General features: G+C 49.5%; 1 protein-coding gene across 1 annotated transcript in view; it reads left to right on the top strand.

The window, feature by feature from the left end:
- SCN3B (sodium voltage-gated channel beta subunit 3) overlaps positions 1-15408 on the top strand; it is a 30242-nt gene extending 14834 nt beyond the window's left edge. The window contains exons 3-5 of the mRNA XM_027771980.1: positions 4179-4405; positions 10588-10672; positions 11004-15408. Of these exons, the coding sequence (XP_027627781.1) occupies positions 4179-4405; positions 10588-10651 (291 nt within the window). The 3' untranslated portion in view covers positions 10652-10672; positions 11004-15408. The remainder of the gene's footprint in view (positions 1-4178; positions 4406-10587; positions 10673-11003) is intronic.
- The last annotated feature ends 2310 nt before the right edge of the window (positions 15409-17718 follow it).

Here is a 17718-nt window from a genome sequence, read left to right as displayed (position 1 = left end):
CAGCAGGAAGAAGGACATTTTTTTTTTTGAGAGGTTTTTGCTATAGGGCGCGTGTGCTCACCAGAAAGACAGAAAGACAGAGAGACAGAAAGCAAGAAATCACCCCCCAGGGGGGATGGCCATGCCGCAATTCCTTCTTCTCCATTCTCCTCTTGGGCACGCATGCACATGCGCCTGGCATGAGTTTAAGCCACCGGGTCCGGGACTCGAAACGTAGTTGACTACATGGGAGTCCAGCGACATAGCCATTATGCTAACTGCTGGTCCCCAGAAGGACATGTCGATAGTGCTCGGGTCTCTGGTTTAAAGTCTTTCCACTCCTCAGCTGGTTCCTTGTCAGGGCGTGGGAAGTCCTTCCAGCACCCGCCACAGATGCATCTGCTGCAGGCTGAGTCTGGAGCCTTGAGCCCGCACACAGAGGGTGTCACGCGTTGCCCATTCTCTGCCAGGGGACGTAGAGCACAGTTGGCCCCAGTCCCCCTGCAATGGCTTCCTCACGTGAAGGTGACGTGTGTGTCCCCAGTGTGTTCTCAGCCAGTCCACGTGACAGCCCTGCTTTATTGAACCTTCCTTAGTCTGTCCCCAGCTTGGTCCTTGACGTGCCAGACAGTGACTGGGCCAGTGGCTAGGGCATGAAAGTAGAGATCAAGGGTGGACAGGGCTCTCCTGAGAAGAGGATTCGGGACTCCTGACCTCCAGGTCACAAGCTGTTCATTTTTTAAATCATATTGTTGTGGTCAAGTTAGCGAAGGGACGGTTCAGTCTAGAGAGTGAACGACAGAGAGACGGAATGACTAGAACAGTCGGTAGGTCATTTCTGAAAGTGCAGAAGGACCCTAGGCCACTTCCCTTCTGAGCCGGTCAGGTGGACTGGACCCTCTCTAAGGGGTCCTCACTTCCCAAGTCCGGCTTCTGTTTGCTCTCTTCTCCGCGGGGAAGGGAGCCTGGCGCCCTCTGCTGTCCAACTCTGGAACTGCTGGCCGATGCTCTTCCATCTCCGGCTCTCTCAAGCTTTGGCCTCCAGAGACCCCTGGGCAGGTAGGCAGGGCTGGAGAAAGTGTGGCAGGGCAGAGCTGGCCCGCCTGCTGGGCACCAGAGCCTCGGGCAAGAGAGGAGTAATGTGTTTGTCATCGAAGCCAGGAGCCTTGCAGATGGTCAGGGAGAAACTTGGCTGTCTGAAATAAGAGGCAGCAGACACCCTGGAGCAGGGACTGTCTCCAGCTGTAGACGCCTCCACCCCACGCTTGCAGGCCTGCGTTCAGTGGCTGTGCGGTGAGGTCTAGCATACTTAAGGTGGAATGGCCCCTGGGGGCTTGGTGGGTGCGCTTTGAGGCTCCACATTTTAGCTCTAGAAGGGAGGAGTTTGCTCAGGGACGGGAAGCAGGTTAGCTGAGATGCTGGACCCCAGTGCAGACCTGCAGTCCCTCAGGCTAGCTCCCTATTGCATCTCCTCCAACCCCAGTCCCTGCACTTTTTCATTTTTCTCGTTTCCTTTTGGCCTCTGTGACCCCTCAGCAGTCCTCCCCAAAGACACCTGCTGCTCGGAACCACATGCTCCACCAGGACACACCTGCCCCGTCCTCTTCATTCCTGTCCCAGAAGTCTCCTGGGTCCTCTTTTATTCAAGGGGGACTTCCCTGTCTTGGGCTCTCATCTCTGGCTCTGAGACTGAGGCTGAGGCCCTCCCACCCAGAGATAACAGAAATACCAAGGGCTGCTCCCCGTGCTGCGACTTCTGGGATACCGCATTTAAAGAGGACGGCTCGATGCAGACCTACCTCGAATCGAGCCCAGGCATCGCCAGCCAGGCTTCTGCATGCGTTTGAGGTGCGAGAATGTCATGTGCCTCCAGCTGCATCGGACCTCCAGCTCCAGGGAGAAAACCCGGAGTCCCTGGACTGCTGCTCTGAGTGGAAGGCCGTACTTTTAGCCCTCCAAGCGTAGGGGCGACGGCCTGGGCATCCCTGGGAGCCGTGAACCTGAGCTGCCGGTGGGAGTTGGCAAGGGGAGAGGGGCTGCGACTTTCCTCTCGTCCGCTGCGTGTTGTGATTTAAGGGGCGTTTTTGTTGGTCATGAAACTAGGGTCATCGATTCTCATCCATATTTCCTCATTCAACAAGCACTTTGGAGCCTTTGAAATACTCCAAGAGAAGACAGCAGCTGACAGTTCAGAAATAAGTGAGATGTTCTTGGTGAGCAGTCGGGTGGGAGAGGGAGGGGACTGCACCGCGCCCTGAGGACTGTCTGAATGGAGGAGGAAACCGCGCACGGGGAGGTTGAGTGACTGCGTGGGACGTGGGGGAAGGCCTCGGGAGAGGGGCCTAGGACGGCCACGGGGGACGAGAAGCAGACCAGGACGTAGGGCGGACGCTGCAGCTGGGTGGGAGACACACTCCAGGAAGACGGGAGGGAGAAGGAACACTCATGGCTCCTAAACACCGCGAAGCTCTTCTGGCCAACACGGTGAAGCAACGTGGCCACAGAGGCGGGACACCGGACCCCGAGTTCCTGATGGCAGATGGAGTGCGCTTCATCCGCAGGGCAGCACAGGGCATTGGAGGGTTGAGACAAGAAAGCGTCGGAATTTGTGCTTCCGAAGCTGAGTCTGAAGGAAGTCTGGATATATCACTGAGTCTTCCAGAATGACTGAGCCTGAGCTAACCTGGAAGGGCCTTGGTTCGGATCCAGATCAGGGGAGAGCATGCTCAGTCACCGTGGGCTGGGGGACACCACTCTCTCCCCACTGCCCACTGCCTGCCGCTGGGGGACGCGGGCGGAGAAATGAGGCCTGTTCCTCACGTCTGTGTAGGCTCGGAAGTCTCACAGGACCGTCCCATACGTTAGGCAACGTAAAATTAATGACAACGCTGGCGAGAATTATTATTCTCACTAAGCGAATTAAGAAATTATCTTTTTTTTTTTTTGTAGAGTTTTTGCCTTAGGGTGGGTGTACTTGCCAGAGAGAGACAGAGACAGAGACAGTGAGAGAGAAAGTGAGAAATCATCCCCCCCCCCTGCCCTGGGGAGGATGGCCATGCTGAAACCCCTTCCCTCCATTTTCTTCCTGGGGTCTTGGGCATGCATGCACATGTACCCAGTGTGAGTTTTAAGCCACCAGGTCTGGGACTCGAACCACGGTTGGCCATGTGGGAGTCCAGCGATGTAACTACTACACCATCCACTGGTGCCAAGAAACTATTTTTTAAATAAAGGGAATGACTGCTTACACACTAGTAAGGGGCAAAATGAGGACCCAGCTCTGTCTCTGGCTCTGCGTCTGGGATTCTTCTATGAATTTACTTCTTCCCTCAGCTCTCTCTTCACCCGTCTGCAGAGCCGCTGATGCGCCAGTGGGAAGCTGACAGGAGCAGGACAGGAGGTTGCCTTGGCGTCTCTGAGTTCCTGCAGACCCAGTGCTTATTTAAGCCATGCTGCAAAGTAGGCGTTACTTAAGACGGCCCCATAGCTTAGAGGTTGGGGAGCTGGATCCCACATGACTGACCATGGTTGGAGTTCCAGCTATGGCGGCATGAAAACAGGCTAGGTGTGTGTGCAGAGGTGCCCCCAATCCGGAGGGAATGGAGAAATGGAGACGGGATTGCGGCATGACCACATCCCACTGGGACTGCTTCCTCCTTCTTCCTCTGTGTCTCTCTCTGTCTCTCTCTGTCATGCACACACACTCTCTGGCAATTAAAAAAAAAAGGAAAAAGAAAAAAATAGGCCTTGGGACCAGCAGATGGCGTGGTGGTAAGTGCTAGACTCCCACGGGTAGACTGCAGTTCGAGTCCTGGACCCAGAGACTTGAAACTCATGCCAGCCAATGTGTGTGCATGCATGCCCAAAATCCCGAGAGGAGAATGGTGAAGAAATGCACTCACACTCTCTGGCAATTAAAAAAAAAAGGAAAAAGAAAAAAATAGGCCTTGGGACCAGCAGATGGCGTGGTGGTAAGTGCTAGACTCCCACGGGTAGACTGCAGTTCGAGTCCTGGACCCAGAGACTTGAAACTCATGCCAGCCAATGTGTGTGCATGCATGCCCAAAATCCCGAGAGGAGAATGGTGAAGAAGGGATTGCGGTGTGGCCCACCCCCTTGGGGGTGAGTTCTCCCTCTTTCTCTCTCTCTGTCTGTCTCTGGAGAGCACGTGCCCTATGGCAAAAACCTAAAAACAAATGAAAAATAAGGAGCCTCTGATATCTGCCGCCCCGGGGCAGCTGTGGCTTGTCGGACACACTCATCCTGACTCTGGTTTTCTCCTCGCAGCCGGAGAGGACTTCACCTCCGTGGTGTCCGAGATCATGATGTACATCCTCCTGGTCTTCCTCACCTTGTGGCTGCTCATAGAGATGGTGTACTGCTACAGGAAGGTCTCGAAGGCCGAGGAGGCAGCCCAGGAGAGCGCGTGAGTACCGAGATGGCCGAAGGGCATGCTGCTCTCGCGGGTGGGATGCCGAGCACGGTGCACCCACCTCCTCCCTCATGGCCACCCACGAGGCAGGCATGCGTCTGAGTCTCACAGATGAGCACCGTCCGGCGGAGCTCGCCTAAGGCCATGGTGCCAGGCAAAGCAGGTCTGAGTTCAGGCGCCCACTGGGCCTGCACACGAACCCCTGGGATGACGTCAGCATTGTTATCACGTACTATAAACGTGAGGCAAGGTTTGGAGACGAGTGGCTTTTGCTGAAACCACTCAGAGAGAGAGAGAGGGGCTGGGACTAGAACCCAGTCTTCTCTGTTCCTAACAGCCATGCTCTTCCCGTCACATCCCGCTGCTTGCTCTGCACCGGCAGCTCGTCAGGCAGCTTCCCCTCTACCCAGCAGTGATTAAATACCAGAGTAGGGGCTCTCTCTCTCCTGCTTCCATCCTGTGCCTGGGTCGTTTTCCCTGACGCTAGTTGTTCAAGAATAACCTCATGTGAGAAGTGATGTTTTCTTTTTCTTTCTTTCTTTCTTTTTTTTTTTTTAAGGTTTTTGCCATAGGGCATTTGCATTCATTGGAGAGACAGAGAAAAGCAGAGAGAGGGAAAGTGAGAAATCCTCCATGGGTGGTGGCCATCCCACAGTCCCTTCTCCCTTTCTCTCCCTGGGATTTTGGGCATGCACACACATATGCCCAGTGTGATTTTCAAGCTGCCAGGTCCAGGACTTGAACCACAGTTGGCCATGTGGGAGTCTGGTGCCTTAACCACCACACCACCTGCTGGTTGTCCTGAGAAGTGATGACTTTAAGAATCATGCTTGCCTGGGAACCAGCAGTTAGCGTAATGACTATGTCGCTGGACTCCCACGTAGTCGACTGCGGTTCGTGTCCCGGACCCGGTGGCTTAAAACTCACGCCGGGCGCGTGTGCGTGCGTGCCCAAGATCCGGAGAGGAGAATGGAGGAGAAGGGATTGCGGCGTGACCATCCCCCCTGGGGGGTGATTTCTCGCTTTCTGTCTCTATGTCTCTCTCTGTCCATCTGGCGAGCGCACGCGCCCTACAGTGAAAATCTCTCCAAAAAAAAAAAAAAAAAAAGAATCATGCTTGCCTGTTACTTAGGTAGAGGAAAGATAGGGAAAAAAAAAAAAAACCCACAAATTTCTATCTATATTGCTAAAGCAATGACCTTACAAAAAACGTGGCTGTTTTCACCTAAAAATATTTGAGAAAATAAAGAATCATTTTGCAATGGTATCTGTGTTCTCAAGTAAATAAAAAGTTACAACTGGTGCCCACCCCATAGCCTAGTGGTTAAGGAAGCTGGATCGCACATGGCCAATTGTAAGGTTTGAATCCTGGCCCTGGTGGCTTGAAAAATACATAGGGCATGTAACGTGTGTCTAAAATCCCAGCAGGATGGAGAAATAGAGGAGGGATTCGTAATATGACAATTCCCCACTAAGAGATCTTTCTCTCAGTTTCTCTGGCTGTCTCTGGCAAGTGCATGTGCCCTCTGGAAATTTTTTAAAAATTTAAGAAGTTACAATTGACTAGATCTGATAGGAAGAAGTGTAATGGTAAGAGAGGCTGGAATTCCTGGTGACTAGGGCTTAGACAGGAAATGCCTAAAATTGGATTTGCACAAGAAGCAGAAGGGGATTCCGGCTCCCCGCCGGGCCAGGATCCACAGGGGCCACAGTTCACATGGTAGACTGGGAGAAATCAGAACTAGCAGGTGGCATCGTCCTTACATCACAGGACTCCCACATGGTCTGCTCTAGACCTGGCGGCTTGAAACTCACGCAGGGCACGTGTGTGTGTGCTCAAAATCCCAAGAGGAGAATGGAGGAGAAGGGATTGTGGCATGCCCATCCCCTCGGAGGGTGAGTTTTTGCTTTCTGTCTCTCTGATGAGTACACATGTGCCCTACAGCAAAAATCTCAAAAAAAAAAAAAAAAAAAAAAAAAAAAAAAAAAAAAAAAAGAAAAGAAAAGAAAAAGGAAAGAAAGAAAGAAGAAAACCCACTGAATAGCCGAGGACATTCATATATCTTGGCCTGACTTTAGCAAAAAACAATTTCTTGAGACTGAGAAGCACAAACCTGTTCTCATCATGCTTAAGACTTAAACTTCTATTAAATTTGAGGTTTTTGGTGGCGCAGTAGTAAACCAGAGACCTCAGCAAGGCCGAGCCACACGAGAAAGTTCCCGGTTCTGGAGGGCTCGCCGAGTACCTTGCGCACATACACACTTAGAACCCAGCCGGCTGACGCAGGGTGAACCACGGCCCCGGGACCTTGTTGGGAGCGCTGTCTCTGACCCTCTGTCTTTCTCGTTCATGGAAGAAAGAAACTTAAAAAAACAAACAAAAAAAAACAATGAACAAATGTATATTACCCACATGATCCAGAAACTTCTACGCTGAGAAACTCAAAAAAATGTCACCAGCCAGCAACAACCATGAGTGTCTTACAGAAGGAAATCAAGCCCATTCTGGGGACCCGCACCCAGCCAGAGCCAGCAGCGCTCCCCGGATAAAGCAGTGCTGGATCTGAGTGCACAGATCCAAAATCAACCTCCATGAGTAAGAGAGGCAAAATACGCCAGGGTTAAACCCCAGAACCTTTAAACACAAGCAATGAAAGAAGAAACCAAAAGCATAAAAATATAGTTGCAAAAAAAAAAAAAAAAAGACAGGAAGATTTATGTAGGATTCCCCCTAAAATTTCATTTCATTTAAATTCTGGACATGTGGGTCAGCCCATTGACATAGTGGTTAAGGCAGGTAGATCCCACATGACCAACTGCATGGTTCGAGTCCCAGACCTGGCAGCTTGAAAAACACGCCAAGTGTGTGCACATATGTGCTTAAAATCCTGAAAGGAGAAAAAGGAGACAGGATCATGGCATCCCAGAGGGGAAGCTTTCTCAGTCTCTCTCTTGCTCTTTCTCTTTCTCTCTCTCTGGCAAGCTCAGGGTTTTGGCAAAATTAAGAAGAAAAAAATATTCTAGAAATAAAAAATATAGTTAGTGAAATTTAAAACATCATGGACTGGCTCAGCAGAAGATTAGATGCCAGTACCTGGGAGGTAAAGCTGCAGGAGTTACACAGAAGGAAGTGCCGAGATCGAAAAAGATGAATAAAGAGACAAATGAGATAGCAAAAGAAACACGAAGGGAAAAGCAGTCTGCACATCCATTAGGACAGACCTGCGAGAATGAAGGAAAGACAATATATATACATTTTTTTTTTTTTAGTTTTACTCTAGGGCATGTGCACTCACCAGAGACAGAAAGAGACAGAGACACAGAGAGAGAGAGATCGCCCTCTTCCTGGAGGGATGACCATGCCCCAGTCCCTTCTCCTCTGTTCTACTCTCAGGGTTTTGGGCACCCACACACATGTGCCTGATGTGTTTTTCAAGCTGCACGCCCAGGACTCGAACTGCACAGCCAGCCATGTGAGATGACAGCCACCTTAGCCACCACACCACTGGCTGGCTCTGAGGGACAGCACATTTCCTGAGCAGGATAAATACAAATAAAAATACGCCTGAATACTAACCATCTCGAAACGGACAAGTGACAGTGTCTTGTGATCCCTGCAGTGAAGATCATCTTTGTGTGGAAACCTTAGGAGCAATAAATGCCTGCAATATTAGAAACATGCCAAGGAGCCTACCTTTCCCCGCTTCTATTTAATATAGTACTGGAGATTCTGGGGGGTGGACTAAAAATTACATAGAGAATACGGACTGGAAAGGAAATAGCTACATTATCATTATTCACATTATGTAACTATCTACATGGAATTTCCAAGAGACCTTATAAATAATTAAAACTAGTCCACCAAGTTATTGATGCAAATCAAACTATAAAAATTGCTGGGACCAGCAGATGATGTAACCGTTACGTGGCTGAACTCCCATGTAGTCAACCACAGTTTGAGTCCTGGAACTGGTGACTTAAAACTCATGCCGGGTGCGTGTGTGTGCGTGCCCAAAATCCCTAGAAGAGAATAGAGGAGAAGAGATTGCAGCGTGGCCATCCCCAGGGGGGTGGGTTTCTCGCTTTCTGTCTCTCTGGTGAGCACACGCCCTATAGCAAAAATCTCCCTCTAAAATAAATAAATAAATAAATAAATAAAAATTGCCTACATTACAACAACAAATTTATGAACAGATGTATTTAAATTTTTTTGAGAGGTTTTTGCTATAGGGCACGTGCGCTTGCCAGAAAGACAGAGAGAGACAGAGAGACAGAAAGCAAGAAATCACCCCCCAAGGGGGATGGCCACACGGCAATCCCTTCTCCTTCATTCTCCTCTCGGGATCTTGGGCACGCACGCACACTTGCCTGGCATGAATTTAACTGCAGCCAACCACATGGGAGTCCAGCGACATAGCCATTACACTAACTGCTGGTCCCAAATGTATTTAAATATTTAAAATGCTTTAAATTTAAATATCAATTATTTTATATTCAAATATTTAAATTTATTTAAATATTTAAAACTTTTTTTTTAATTGGCAGAGTGCATGTGTGCTCACCAGAGGGAGAGAGGGAGAAAGCCCCTGGCACCCCCTGATGGGGAATGGTCACCCCACAAGCCCTTATCCTCTGTTTCTTCATCCTGCTGGAACTTTGGTCATGCACGCACATGCAACTGCCATGTTTGTCAAGCCTCCAGAGACAGAATTTGTACTGCAGATCTGGCTCCCTTGACCACTAGGCTATGGGGCCAGCCCTGAAGGTTTCTTATAGACCTCTCGGACTAAAGAGTCTGGGATACTGAGGCCAGCAGATGGCTTAGTGGTTACATTGCCGGACTCCCACATGGCTGACTGTGGTTCAAGTTCTGGACCCAGTGGCTTAAAAATCATGCTGGCTGCACATGTGGGCATGCCCAAGATCCCAGGGGAGGGTGGAGAAAAGATTGTGGTGTGGCCATCCTCCCAGAGGGTGATTTCTCACTTTCCCTCTGTCTCTGTTGTGTTCTCTCTCTTTCTGGCAAGTATACACGCCCTATGGCAAAATCCTCTGGAAAAAAAATAAGCTTGGGTTACTGACATAAGTAACAAAATGAACAAGCAGAACAAAACAGAAGGCCCCTAAATAGGTAAATATAAATACCTAATATGTGCCAGAAATGGCATTCCAATCATTGAAGTAAGAATGAACTGTCCGTAAATGTATATATATATGTGTGTGTGTGTGTGTGTGTGTGTGTGTGTGTGTGTTTGTTGTTGAGGGTGGAAGATAAAGTAATTACTCTCAGGTTCCTATATTATTGTAAAAACAAAGTAAAGCGTAAGACCTGAAAATTCTGTTGAGAGACTATAAAATAACAACTTTATTACCTTGAAATAGAATATTTCTTCTTTTTAAAGAATTGTTTTATTTAACTTTATTTATTTATTTAGTTTAACCAGAGAGGGACAGAGAGAGAGAGAGAGAGAGAGAGAGAGAGAGAGAGAGAGAGAGAGAGAGAGAGAGAGAGAGAGAGAGAGAGAGAGAGAGAGAGAGAGAGAGAGAGAAGGAGAGGTGCCAGGTCAAGGACTCAAACTGCGGTCAGCCATGTGGGAATCCAGCGCCCTTAACTACCACGCCACCTGCCAGCCCTCAGATAGAGTATTTCTTAAAATACAAAAGTCACAAATCAAAGATGAAACGTGATAATTTGGATTAATCATAAGTAATGGTCAATTATTCACTATAAAAACTCATGACAAACAACAGACTGGGAAAAATCTTCAAGATATGAAACCATCAAAGAAACATCAAAAAGAAAAAGACAAATATCTCAGAAGAAAAACTGGCCAAGAAAATGCTCAGACTACAGAAGTGGAAACCCAGATAGTCTATAAACATGTGAACAGATGCTCAATTCCCCCATTAATCCGGAAAGTGGAAATTAAAGCCATTGTAAATATAATCTCGCACCCATCCGTTTGGCCAGCATTTTAGCCCTACAGTACTGAGTGCTGGAGACAATGTGGGTGAATGGGGAGACTCGCACTCTGCAGGAGGGAGTGTGCCACACACCGACACAGCGGGGAGGAAATGGTGATAGAGTCCGCTGGGAGGGCCCTGCGTTTCGCCTTGGGAGCACAGCAGGAGGAAGGGAGGTGCTGAAGCAGGAGCTCTCTGCCCTCTGTCTGCAGGTCTGACTACCTTGCCATTCCATCGGAGAACAAGGAGAACTCTGCAGTGCCCGTGGAGGAATAGATGAGCACAGCGTGACTTGAGGTGATGCATGGGGACTTGGGAGGGGAAGGTGGAGGTGGATGGCAGGCTGTATGAGTGATTCTAAACTGGGTTCCTTAGCTCAATTTCTGCCCTGCTCAGGTCCTTAGTCTCAGGGTGTTTGAAGCTGACACTCAAGCTACATAGTTCTGTGTGATGTCAGTCCCTTTGGAAGGCAATCGTGTTGGCCTGGGTGTCACGGCAACCTGGACTCCTTGCCTGTAGTAACAAAGGCATGATAATTCTCTCACTCCCTCCTTTGCTGAGAGTGGCTGGGCTGGGTTGGATTGTGCAGGGCCAGGCTGGACATTTTCAGTTGTTTTGTCATTGGTAGGTGGCCTGAACACGGAGAGACTGGATATCTGAGGTTCATTGATGTCGACAGCATCCGGAGGGTGCCCCAGGGGGCACCATCGTTTCCCTTCATGCATCCATCTTCCATTCATTCATCCACACATCCACCCACCTCGGAGCTTCCACCTGGGGCTTCCTAACTCCATCAGACCTCTGCATACCTTAAAACTTTACCAGACCTGAGAAGCCAACATTTTTACAGACCAGTCCTCACCCTGTCCTAGCTTTCAAGAAAGCAGCTCCCACGCCAACTGGATTTCTCCCTAGCACTCTGTGCAAGTGTGGGAGCAGCATCTCCATCTGCCCTACTTGGAGCTTTCTCACTCACCGTCGTTGGAAGAGAATGGATGTCTTAATGGAAGGAAGCAGGAGTGATTTATTCAGGTGAAAGCCAAGCATGCCATAAATTTAGATTCCGTGCAGTCAGATTTTCCAAGTTCATGGTTCACTTGGCTAGCATTGGAACAAAGTGTGACTCTCCAGTGATAGAGGAATCCCTAAGCCTGGACTAAATGCTCTCTGGGGCTTGGTACTCCAGGGCTAGACACTGATGGGTCTCGAAGGCCTGGGTTCAACTCAGTCCTTCCGAGGAGCCAACACCAGGAGACTCGAGAAAGATCGATGGCAATTTAGACTCTTTAAAGTCGCATGAGGTGTCCCTCTTGGGATAATGTGTATGTGCCCTGTCCAGGGAACACACCACCTGGGCACTGGAATGGAAATTCTTAAGTTCTTTCTCTCAAAGTTTCTGAGGCTCAGTATTATTGCTCATTTTAGGGAAGGAAACTGAAACATGCAGGATTCAATGGAATATTCCAAAACTAGAGCACTGAGAAGCCGTAGGTGCTGTCCAGTTGACACTCCCCGGGACAGATCACTCTGGTTTTGAGAAGACCTTGATGGGGAGCTTGACTGTGGCCATGGCTCTTGCACATGCAGATGGATTACCCATTGAAGTTAACGCTGATGGACTTAGGTAACTGTAAACTGGCATGAAAAGCAGAGAGAAGGGTGTGAGGTAGACACGAAGGATTTCCTTCAAGATTTGGGTGTCCAAAGCACCCTGCAGAGGGACCTTGTGTCTCAGAATGATGTTTCGATGAGGAAGAATGCTTTTCAGTCTGACATGGATGATGGCAAGTGAGTGAAGTGACCACCGTGGCTTCTGAATAGTTCACTTGTGACTCCATTATATTCAGGTGGGAGCAGAGAGAAATCGCGGTCAGCATCCCATGTTTCATTTTAACCGAGTGACTGGCCCAATGGCGATGTTCTTGAGCACCCAGTGATGGGAGAGAGGGATGTTGACTGGGATGTGAGGCGATGAAGTGACCGGGATTTGATGAGACGTTCCTCCGAGTTACAGGGAAAGACCGTACTCCATTGGCTTTGGGCTTCATCTGATCAGTTCATTTTATTCATCTCGTCATCCCTGAGGAACTATTTGAAACAAAACCCTTAGCACATATTAAAGAGCCTGACTTCGTTGAAGAACATATTTGCAATAAACTCAAGACCCTTCTTTTTGGTAGTTTCCCACAGCACCTCTCTGAAATGGAGAGACACTGTACATTTTTCTTACTTGATAGGAGGGCAGGCCTGACTTAGTGTGAGCTTTTCCCATCAGGCCTGTGGCCGGTTGGCACCAGAGCGCGCAGTGTAGACGAGGATCTGCTACGTACTGCCACGCCCCTCTTTCCTCGGCTCCAGTGGGTCACTCATCCAACTCGTACCCAAGCAGGATTCATAACTACCTTTTTATTTCTCTCTCTCTCTCTTTTTTTAAAAAACCCTACTCAGATGATTCCTGAGCGATTAAGTTTCTTTCCTGTTTTTAATTCATGAGAGACAGACAGATGGACAGAGACAAGCACGCTCGACAGGGTCGCATGCTGTGATTATCCCTCCAGCTCTCCCAGCCAGCCAGGACCACAGGCCTGTGCACGCACACGGTGCACACAGGTCACCCCGAGGACTGAACCCCAAGCTCCCACACAGCTCAGTGTCACGGACTGGCATGCCAACACTGGAGCATGTGGCTGGTCCCTGAGTGACTTTTAATGACGCTGACGGGTACCTCTCATTTAATTATCCTTTATGAGTTACCGTCTACTCTTTTCCTTTTTCTCCTCAACGCTTCTCATTCTCGGCTTTTTCACCAGAGCTTTAAGGCTTGCAGAGCATTTTCAGTGTAATTATTTTATTTCTTCTCTGTAACTGGTCCTGTGAGGTGGATATTAATAATATAAGTTGAACATCCCTCATCTGAAAATCTGAAATCTGAAATGCTTGAAAATCTGACACTTTCTGAGCACTGACGTGGCAGGTGGGACATCTCACGCCTGCCCTGATGTGACAGGGCACGGTCAAAATGCCGCAATACAAGAATACTATATTAAGTCACCTTTAGACTGTGTGTATATAAAATATAAATGGGTTTTGTGTTTAGACGTGGGTACAAGCAGGCAGATGGACTGCCCAGTTGAAGCTAAGGTTGGTATACTTGGGTGTGTAACACACACACACACACACATCCAACTATTCCAAAATCTGAAAAAATGTGAAATTCAAAACATTTCTGGTTCCAAGTATTTCTAAGGGACATCCAGCCTTACATAACAAATGAAGAAACGGAAGCTCTCCGAAGTTAAGCAGCTTTACTAAGTCGTAAGGCCCCCTCTCTGGTAAGCAGAGCGCTGGGATCCAGTCCTTCTGGCTCCTGTTCTGGTCCTTTCCACAGAGACCATAGCTGCTTTGTCTCTTAACTACCATCAAACCTTCACCTTCCTGCTGCCCTGACGTTCACATCTTTGACCCCTGACCCCACTGGACTGCCTCTCTAGCACATTGCTCCATGATGGTTGCTAGAAACATACTTTAAAAGACAGTCCTATTTTGGTTCTCGCTATTTCTCCTGGATTGCCACTGAACTCTTCCCTGAGGGGCTTGATCATGACTTAGAACTCTACAAGGCACTGTGATCACCAGCTGACTTACATCTTCACCCACCTCTGTCTTGGCCTGTTTTCCTACAAGAGCCCCAGGCTGAACATGTGTTGTTCTGGAAGCTTTAACTCTGATGCTTACTAAAGGGCTTGGAAGAGTTCTCAAGGGCTATCCCCACTTCAGAAACCCCATCTGTTGCCGTGGTGCTGGGTATGTCCCATCACTGACCCTCAGTGACACAGTCCACTCAAGGCCAAGCGTAGCTGGGGCTGATGTTCCCGTCCTTGCTGTTTAACAGCCATGCACTTGGTCACTCAGCTCGGCTGGCCCTGAAAGCACCTCTTTTTGCTGACCTGCAGGGTCAGCTCGGTCGTGTATCAAAGCCCCAGCCCCTGCATGAAGTCCATGGGCAGACAGTGCTTTTCCCTGCCCCAGCCTCTATTTCCAGTCTGCTCCAAAGCATGATCTCAGTTCCTCCACCCTCAGACATCTGCACAACCAGGCCTTCTTCCGAGTTCCTGGTTTCTCCTGAGATGTTGAACTAGGAATCAGTAGCAGTAAAGGAGTTCTCCAAACCACCGTGCTGAGAGCTGTGTAGAGCAGCGAGGGGGAAGGCCGCAGCTCCCTCCTACTGGATCAAAAAGGACACTCGTCTCAGAACCTGTAAACCCACTTCATGCAAATCAGAGGTCAAGGGCTGTGGAACTGCATCTTTTCGGGAAGCAGGAGCTAGACAGATCTCAGAATACAGCTTGGTTCCCCATGCCCAGCTGAGCATGGAAATGGAAAAACAAAAATCAAAAGCAACACAAGAAGCCTTCCTCTCCTTTTGGGAATGAACAAGCCCTGAATCTGGTGACCCTGCCTAGTCACTGCAGATGTACCTGAACGGGACATGGTGTGGCCATCCACTAGTCACCCGTGCGTTCCACAGCTCGCTCCCTCTGGGTCAAGGTCTCGCCTGAGTGCCCCATGACCTTAGGTCTGAACAGCCTCCCACGCCTGACTTACGCTGAGCCCCAACACGGTAGGCAGCTCATGCGGAGTCCAGCCCACCGCCTCCCCTTTGGCTGGGCGTACAGTGGGATCCACCAGACAAGCACTGCTGAGCAAGCCTGCGTTCTAGCGTGTCATGACCAGGTAAACCTCAGAGCCAGAAATGCGCTTCTCCTGCATCGCCGTTTGGCCTGAGCTGCTTCTGATGGGCAGTTGGTGTGATGGGAAGGGAGGGTGCCGAAGGGTCAGTGCTGTGAGCAAACGCCTGTGACATTTCCACGTCGTCACCTTCACTCATATTGCTTTTTCTTGGTTTTCCACAGCCAGTCCTTTTCTGAACTCTAGAAATGTCGTTCCTGACCACTCAAGCCCTGAACACCCAAATGCCTGTATGTAGTGTTTTTCAGTAAACTTCCCGTTTGTGTCAATAAAGCGTCTCTAAGAACCACTTGCTCTGGATGTGCGTCTTTGTTTATAGACAGCGGATTCCAGGTAGCAGCCCAGCCTGTGTCGATCGCTATGCCGTCCCTAGTCAGCGAGTCTGTGCAGAGAATCAAGCACACGAGTCAGTCTCGAACTCACAGAGGCCACGTGTGTGAGCCGACTTCCTCTTCTCTCCCCTCTTCTGCCCAAGTACGAAGGAATACAAGGGTCACCTGGTCCTTGGCTAGCATCAAACAAGTCTCCTAACAAGGGGACAAGGATCTCATTGTAAAGTTAAGTCCTACTGAAGAGCGGGGCCCGACTGGCCTCGGCTCTGCCAGTTTAGGCAACATGACGCAGTGTCCGTCTTCCTGAAAGTGCCAAGACCCGAAAAGGGAAAAGCTCAGTAAGAAACTGCCGTTGGGAGTCATAGTCTACCACAATCTCCTATAGTAATAATGGTGCTGATTAATAAAAATGTTAGAAATAATCTTGGGGGCCAGCAGGTGGCATGGTGATTAGAGTGCTGGACTCCCACATGGCCGACCACAGTTCGAGCCCTGGACTCAGTGGCTTCAAACTCACACCAGGCACTTGTGCGTGCATGCCCAAAATTCTGAGAGGAGACTGGAGAAGGGGTTGTGGCATGGCTGTCCCCCCTAGGGGGTGATTTTTTGCTTTCTCTCTGGTGAGTGCTCATGCCCCATAGCAAAAGTCTCACTCTCAAACAAACAAACAAACAAACTCCTCTAAAAACAATCTTGATACAATAGTCACCATATAAGAAATATGTCTTTTTCCATATCTCTCAAACACTGAGACTCGTGGTGCTAGGCGGGGTCCAAGGTCTCAAAGCTGGTAAGAACTTTGTACACGGGTCTGATTTCCAAAAGTTCCTAGCCATTCTACTTGATCCAGTGCCTCCTCCCCTCAGGGGAGGAGGTGAAGGCTGTGTGTGTACAGTGTCCTTGCACACACACCTTTGAGACTTGCCGTGAGCACCCGGAGACCTCTGGTACAAGCACTTAAAGGACTAATGCAATAAACACGCACACCAGACTGGAGAAGGGGTTGTGGCATGGCTGTCCCCCCTAGGGGGTGATTTTTTGCTTTCTCTCTGGTGAGTGCTCATGCCCCATAGCAAAAGTCTCACTCTCAAACAAACAAACAAACAAACTCCTCTAAAAACAATCTTGATACAATAGTCACCATATAAGAAATATGTCTTTTTCCATATCTCTCAAACACTGAGACTCGTGGTGCTAGGCGGGGTCCAAGGTCTCAAAGCTGGTAAGAACTTTGTACACGGGTCTGATTTCCAAAAGTTCCTAGCCATTCTACTTGATCCAGTGCCTCCTCCCCTCAGGGGAGGAGGTGAAGGCTGTGTGTGTACAGTGTCCTTGCACACACACCTTTGAGACTTGCCGTGAGCACCCGGAGACCTCTGGTACAAGCACTTAAAGGACTAATGCAATAAACACGCACACCACGCACCTGTAGTTCAATACTTTTTTCTTTTAATTCATACTGTACTTTCATGGCTCTAGCTACTTTACATTAAGTTCGGCTGGGTAGCCTCGTATGTTTCTAGGTACTAGCAGTGAGTTTTCAGACCTTGCGCACAGCGCCAGGCAAAGTACAGTTACAGATCCAAACACAGATGGCCAGACAGTTCGGCTGCAATCAACCCGTGTTCCTTCCCATGATGGCCCAATGTAGGTGCAGGGCGATGCTCCCTCTGCCTCACCCCACTCTACCCCATGTCTAGATTCCCCAGGGGTCACCATGGCCTCTGACTCATCTCTCCCCCGCTTGGAGTCTACGTTGAGTTGGAGGAAAGCACCATGGGTTTGGGAAGATGGTCCGGTCCATGCAGAGAGTGGTCTGGCCCTCAAGTCAGGGTAGGGAAATGGGGGGGTGGGGGGAGGGAGAGGCGACACACTATGGTTGGCAAAAATGGTTGCCTTTGCTGTGCAATCTCAGCACGTGGTCCCCAAGTCCCGGGCCAACTCCCCAGACAGAGCCAGTTGTCTTGTCCAGAGCAGAGGCCACCATTTTGTTTCCACGATGTCTTGTTGTGTTGAGAGAAACCAGGAGGACCCTGGGGCAGAGACGACAGTGTTCTCTAAGCCTTCACATGTTGGGGAGATCGTCTGGCACCAGCTCCTCTTGGCAAGCAAGGTGCTTCTCACCAGCAGCAGATCCGGGTTCCCAGGCCTGCTGAGGACCTCAAGTCACAAGACCCCTGAGCTGTCACACAGGACACCAAAACAGGGAGCCGGCTGGGCCCCTCACAGCTGTTGCTGGAGCAGGAGTGAGGTAACGAGGCT

The sequence above is a fragment of the Tupaia chinensis genome, unplaced genomic scaffold (assembly GCF_000334495.1).
Source record: "Tupaia chinensis unplaced genomic scaffold, TupChi_1.0 Scaffold000247_1, whole genome shotgun sequence".
Classification (NCBI taxonomy): Eukaryota; Metazoa; Chordata; class Mammalia; order Scandentia; family Tupaiidae; genus Tupaia; species Tupaia belangeri.
This window is presented reverse-complemented; position numbering and strand designations above follow the sequence as displayed.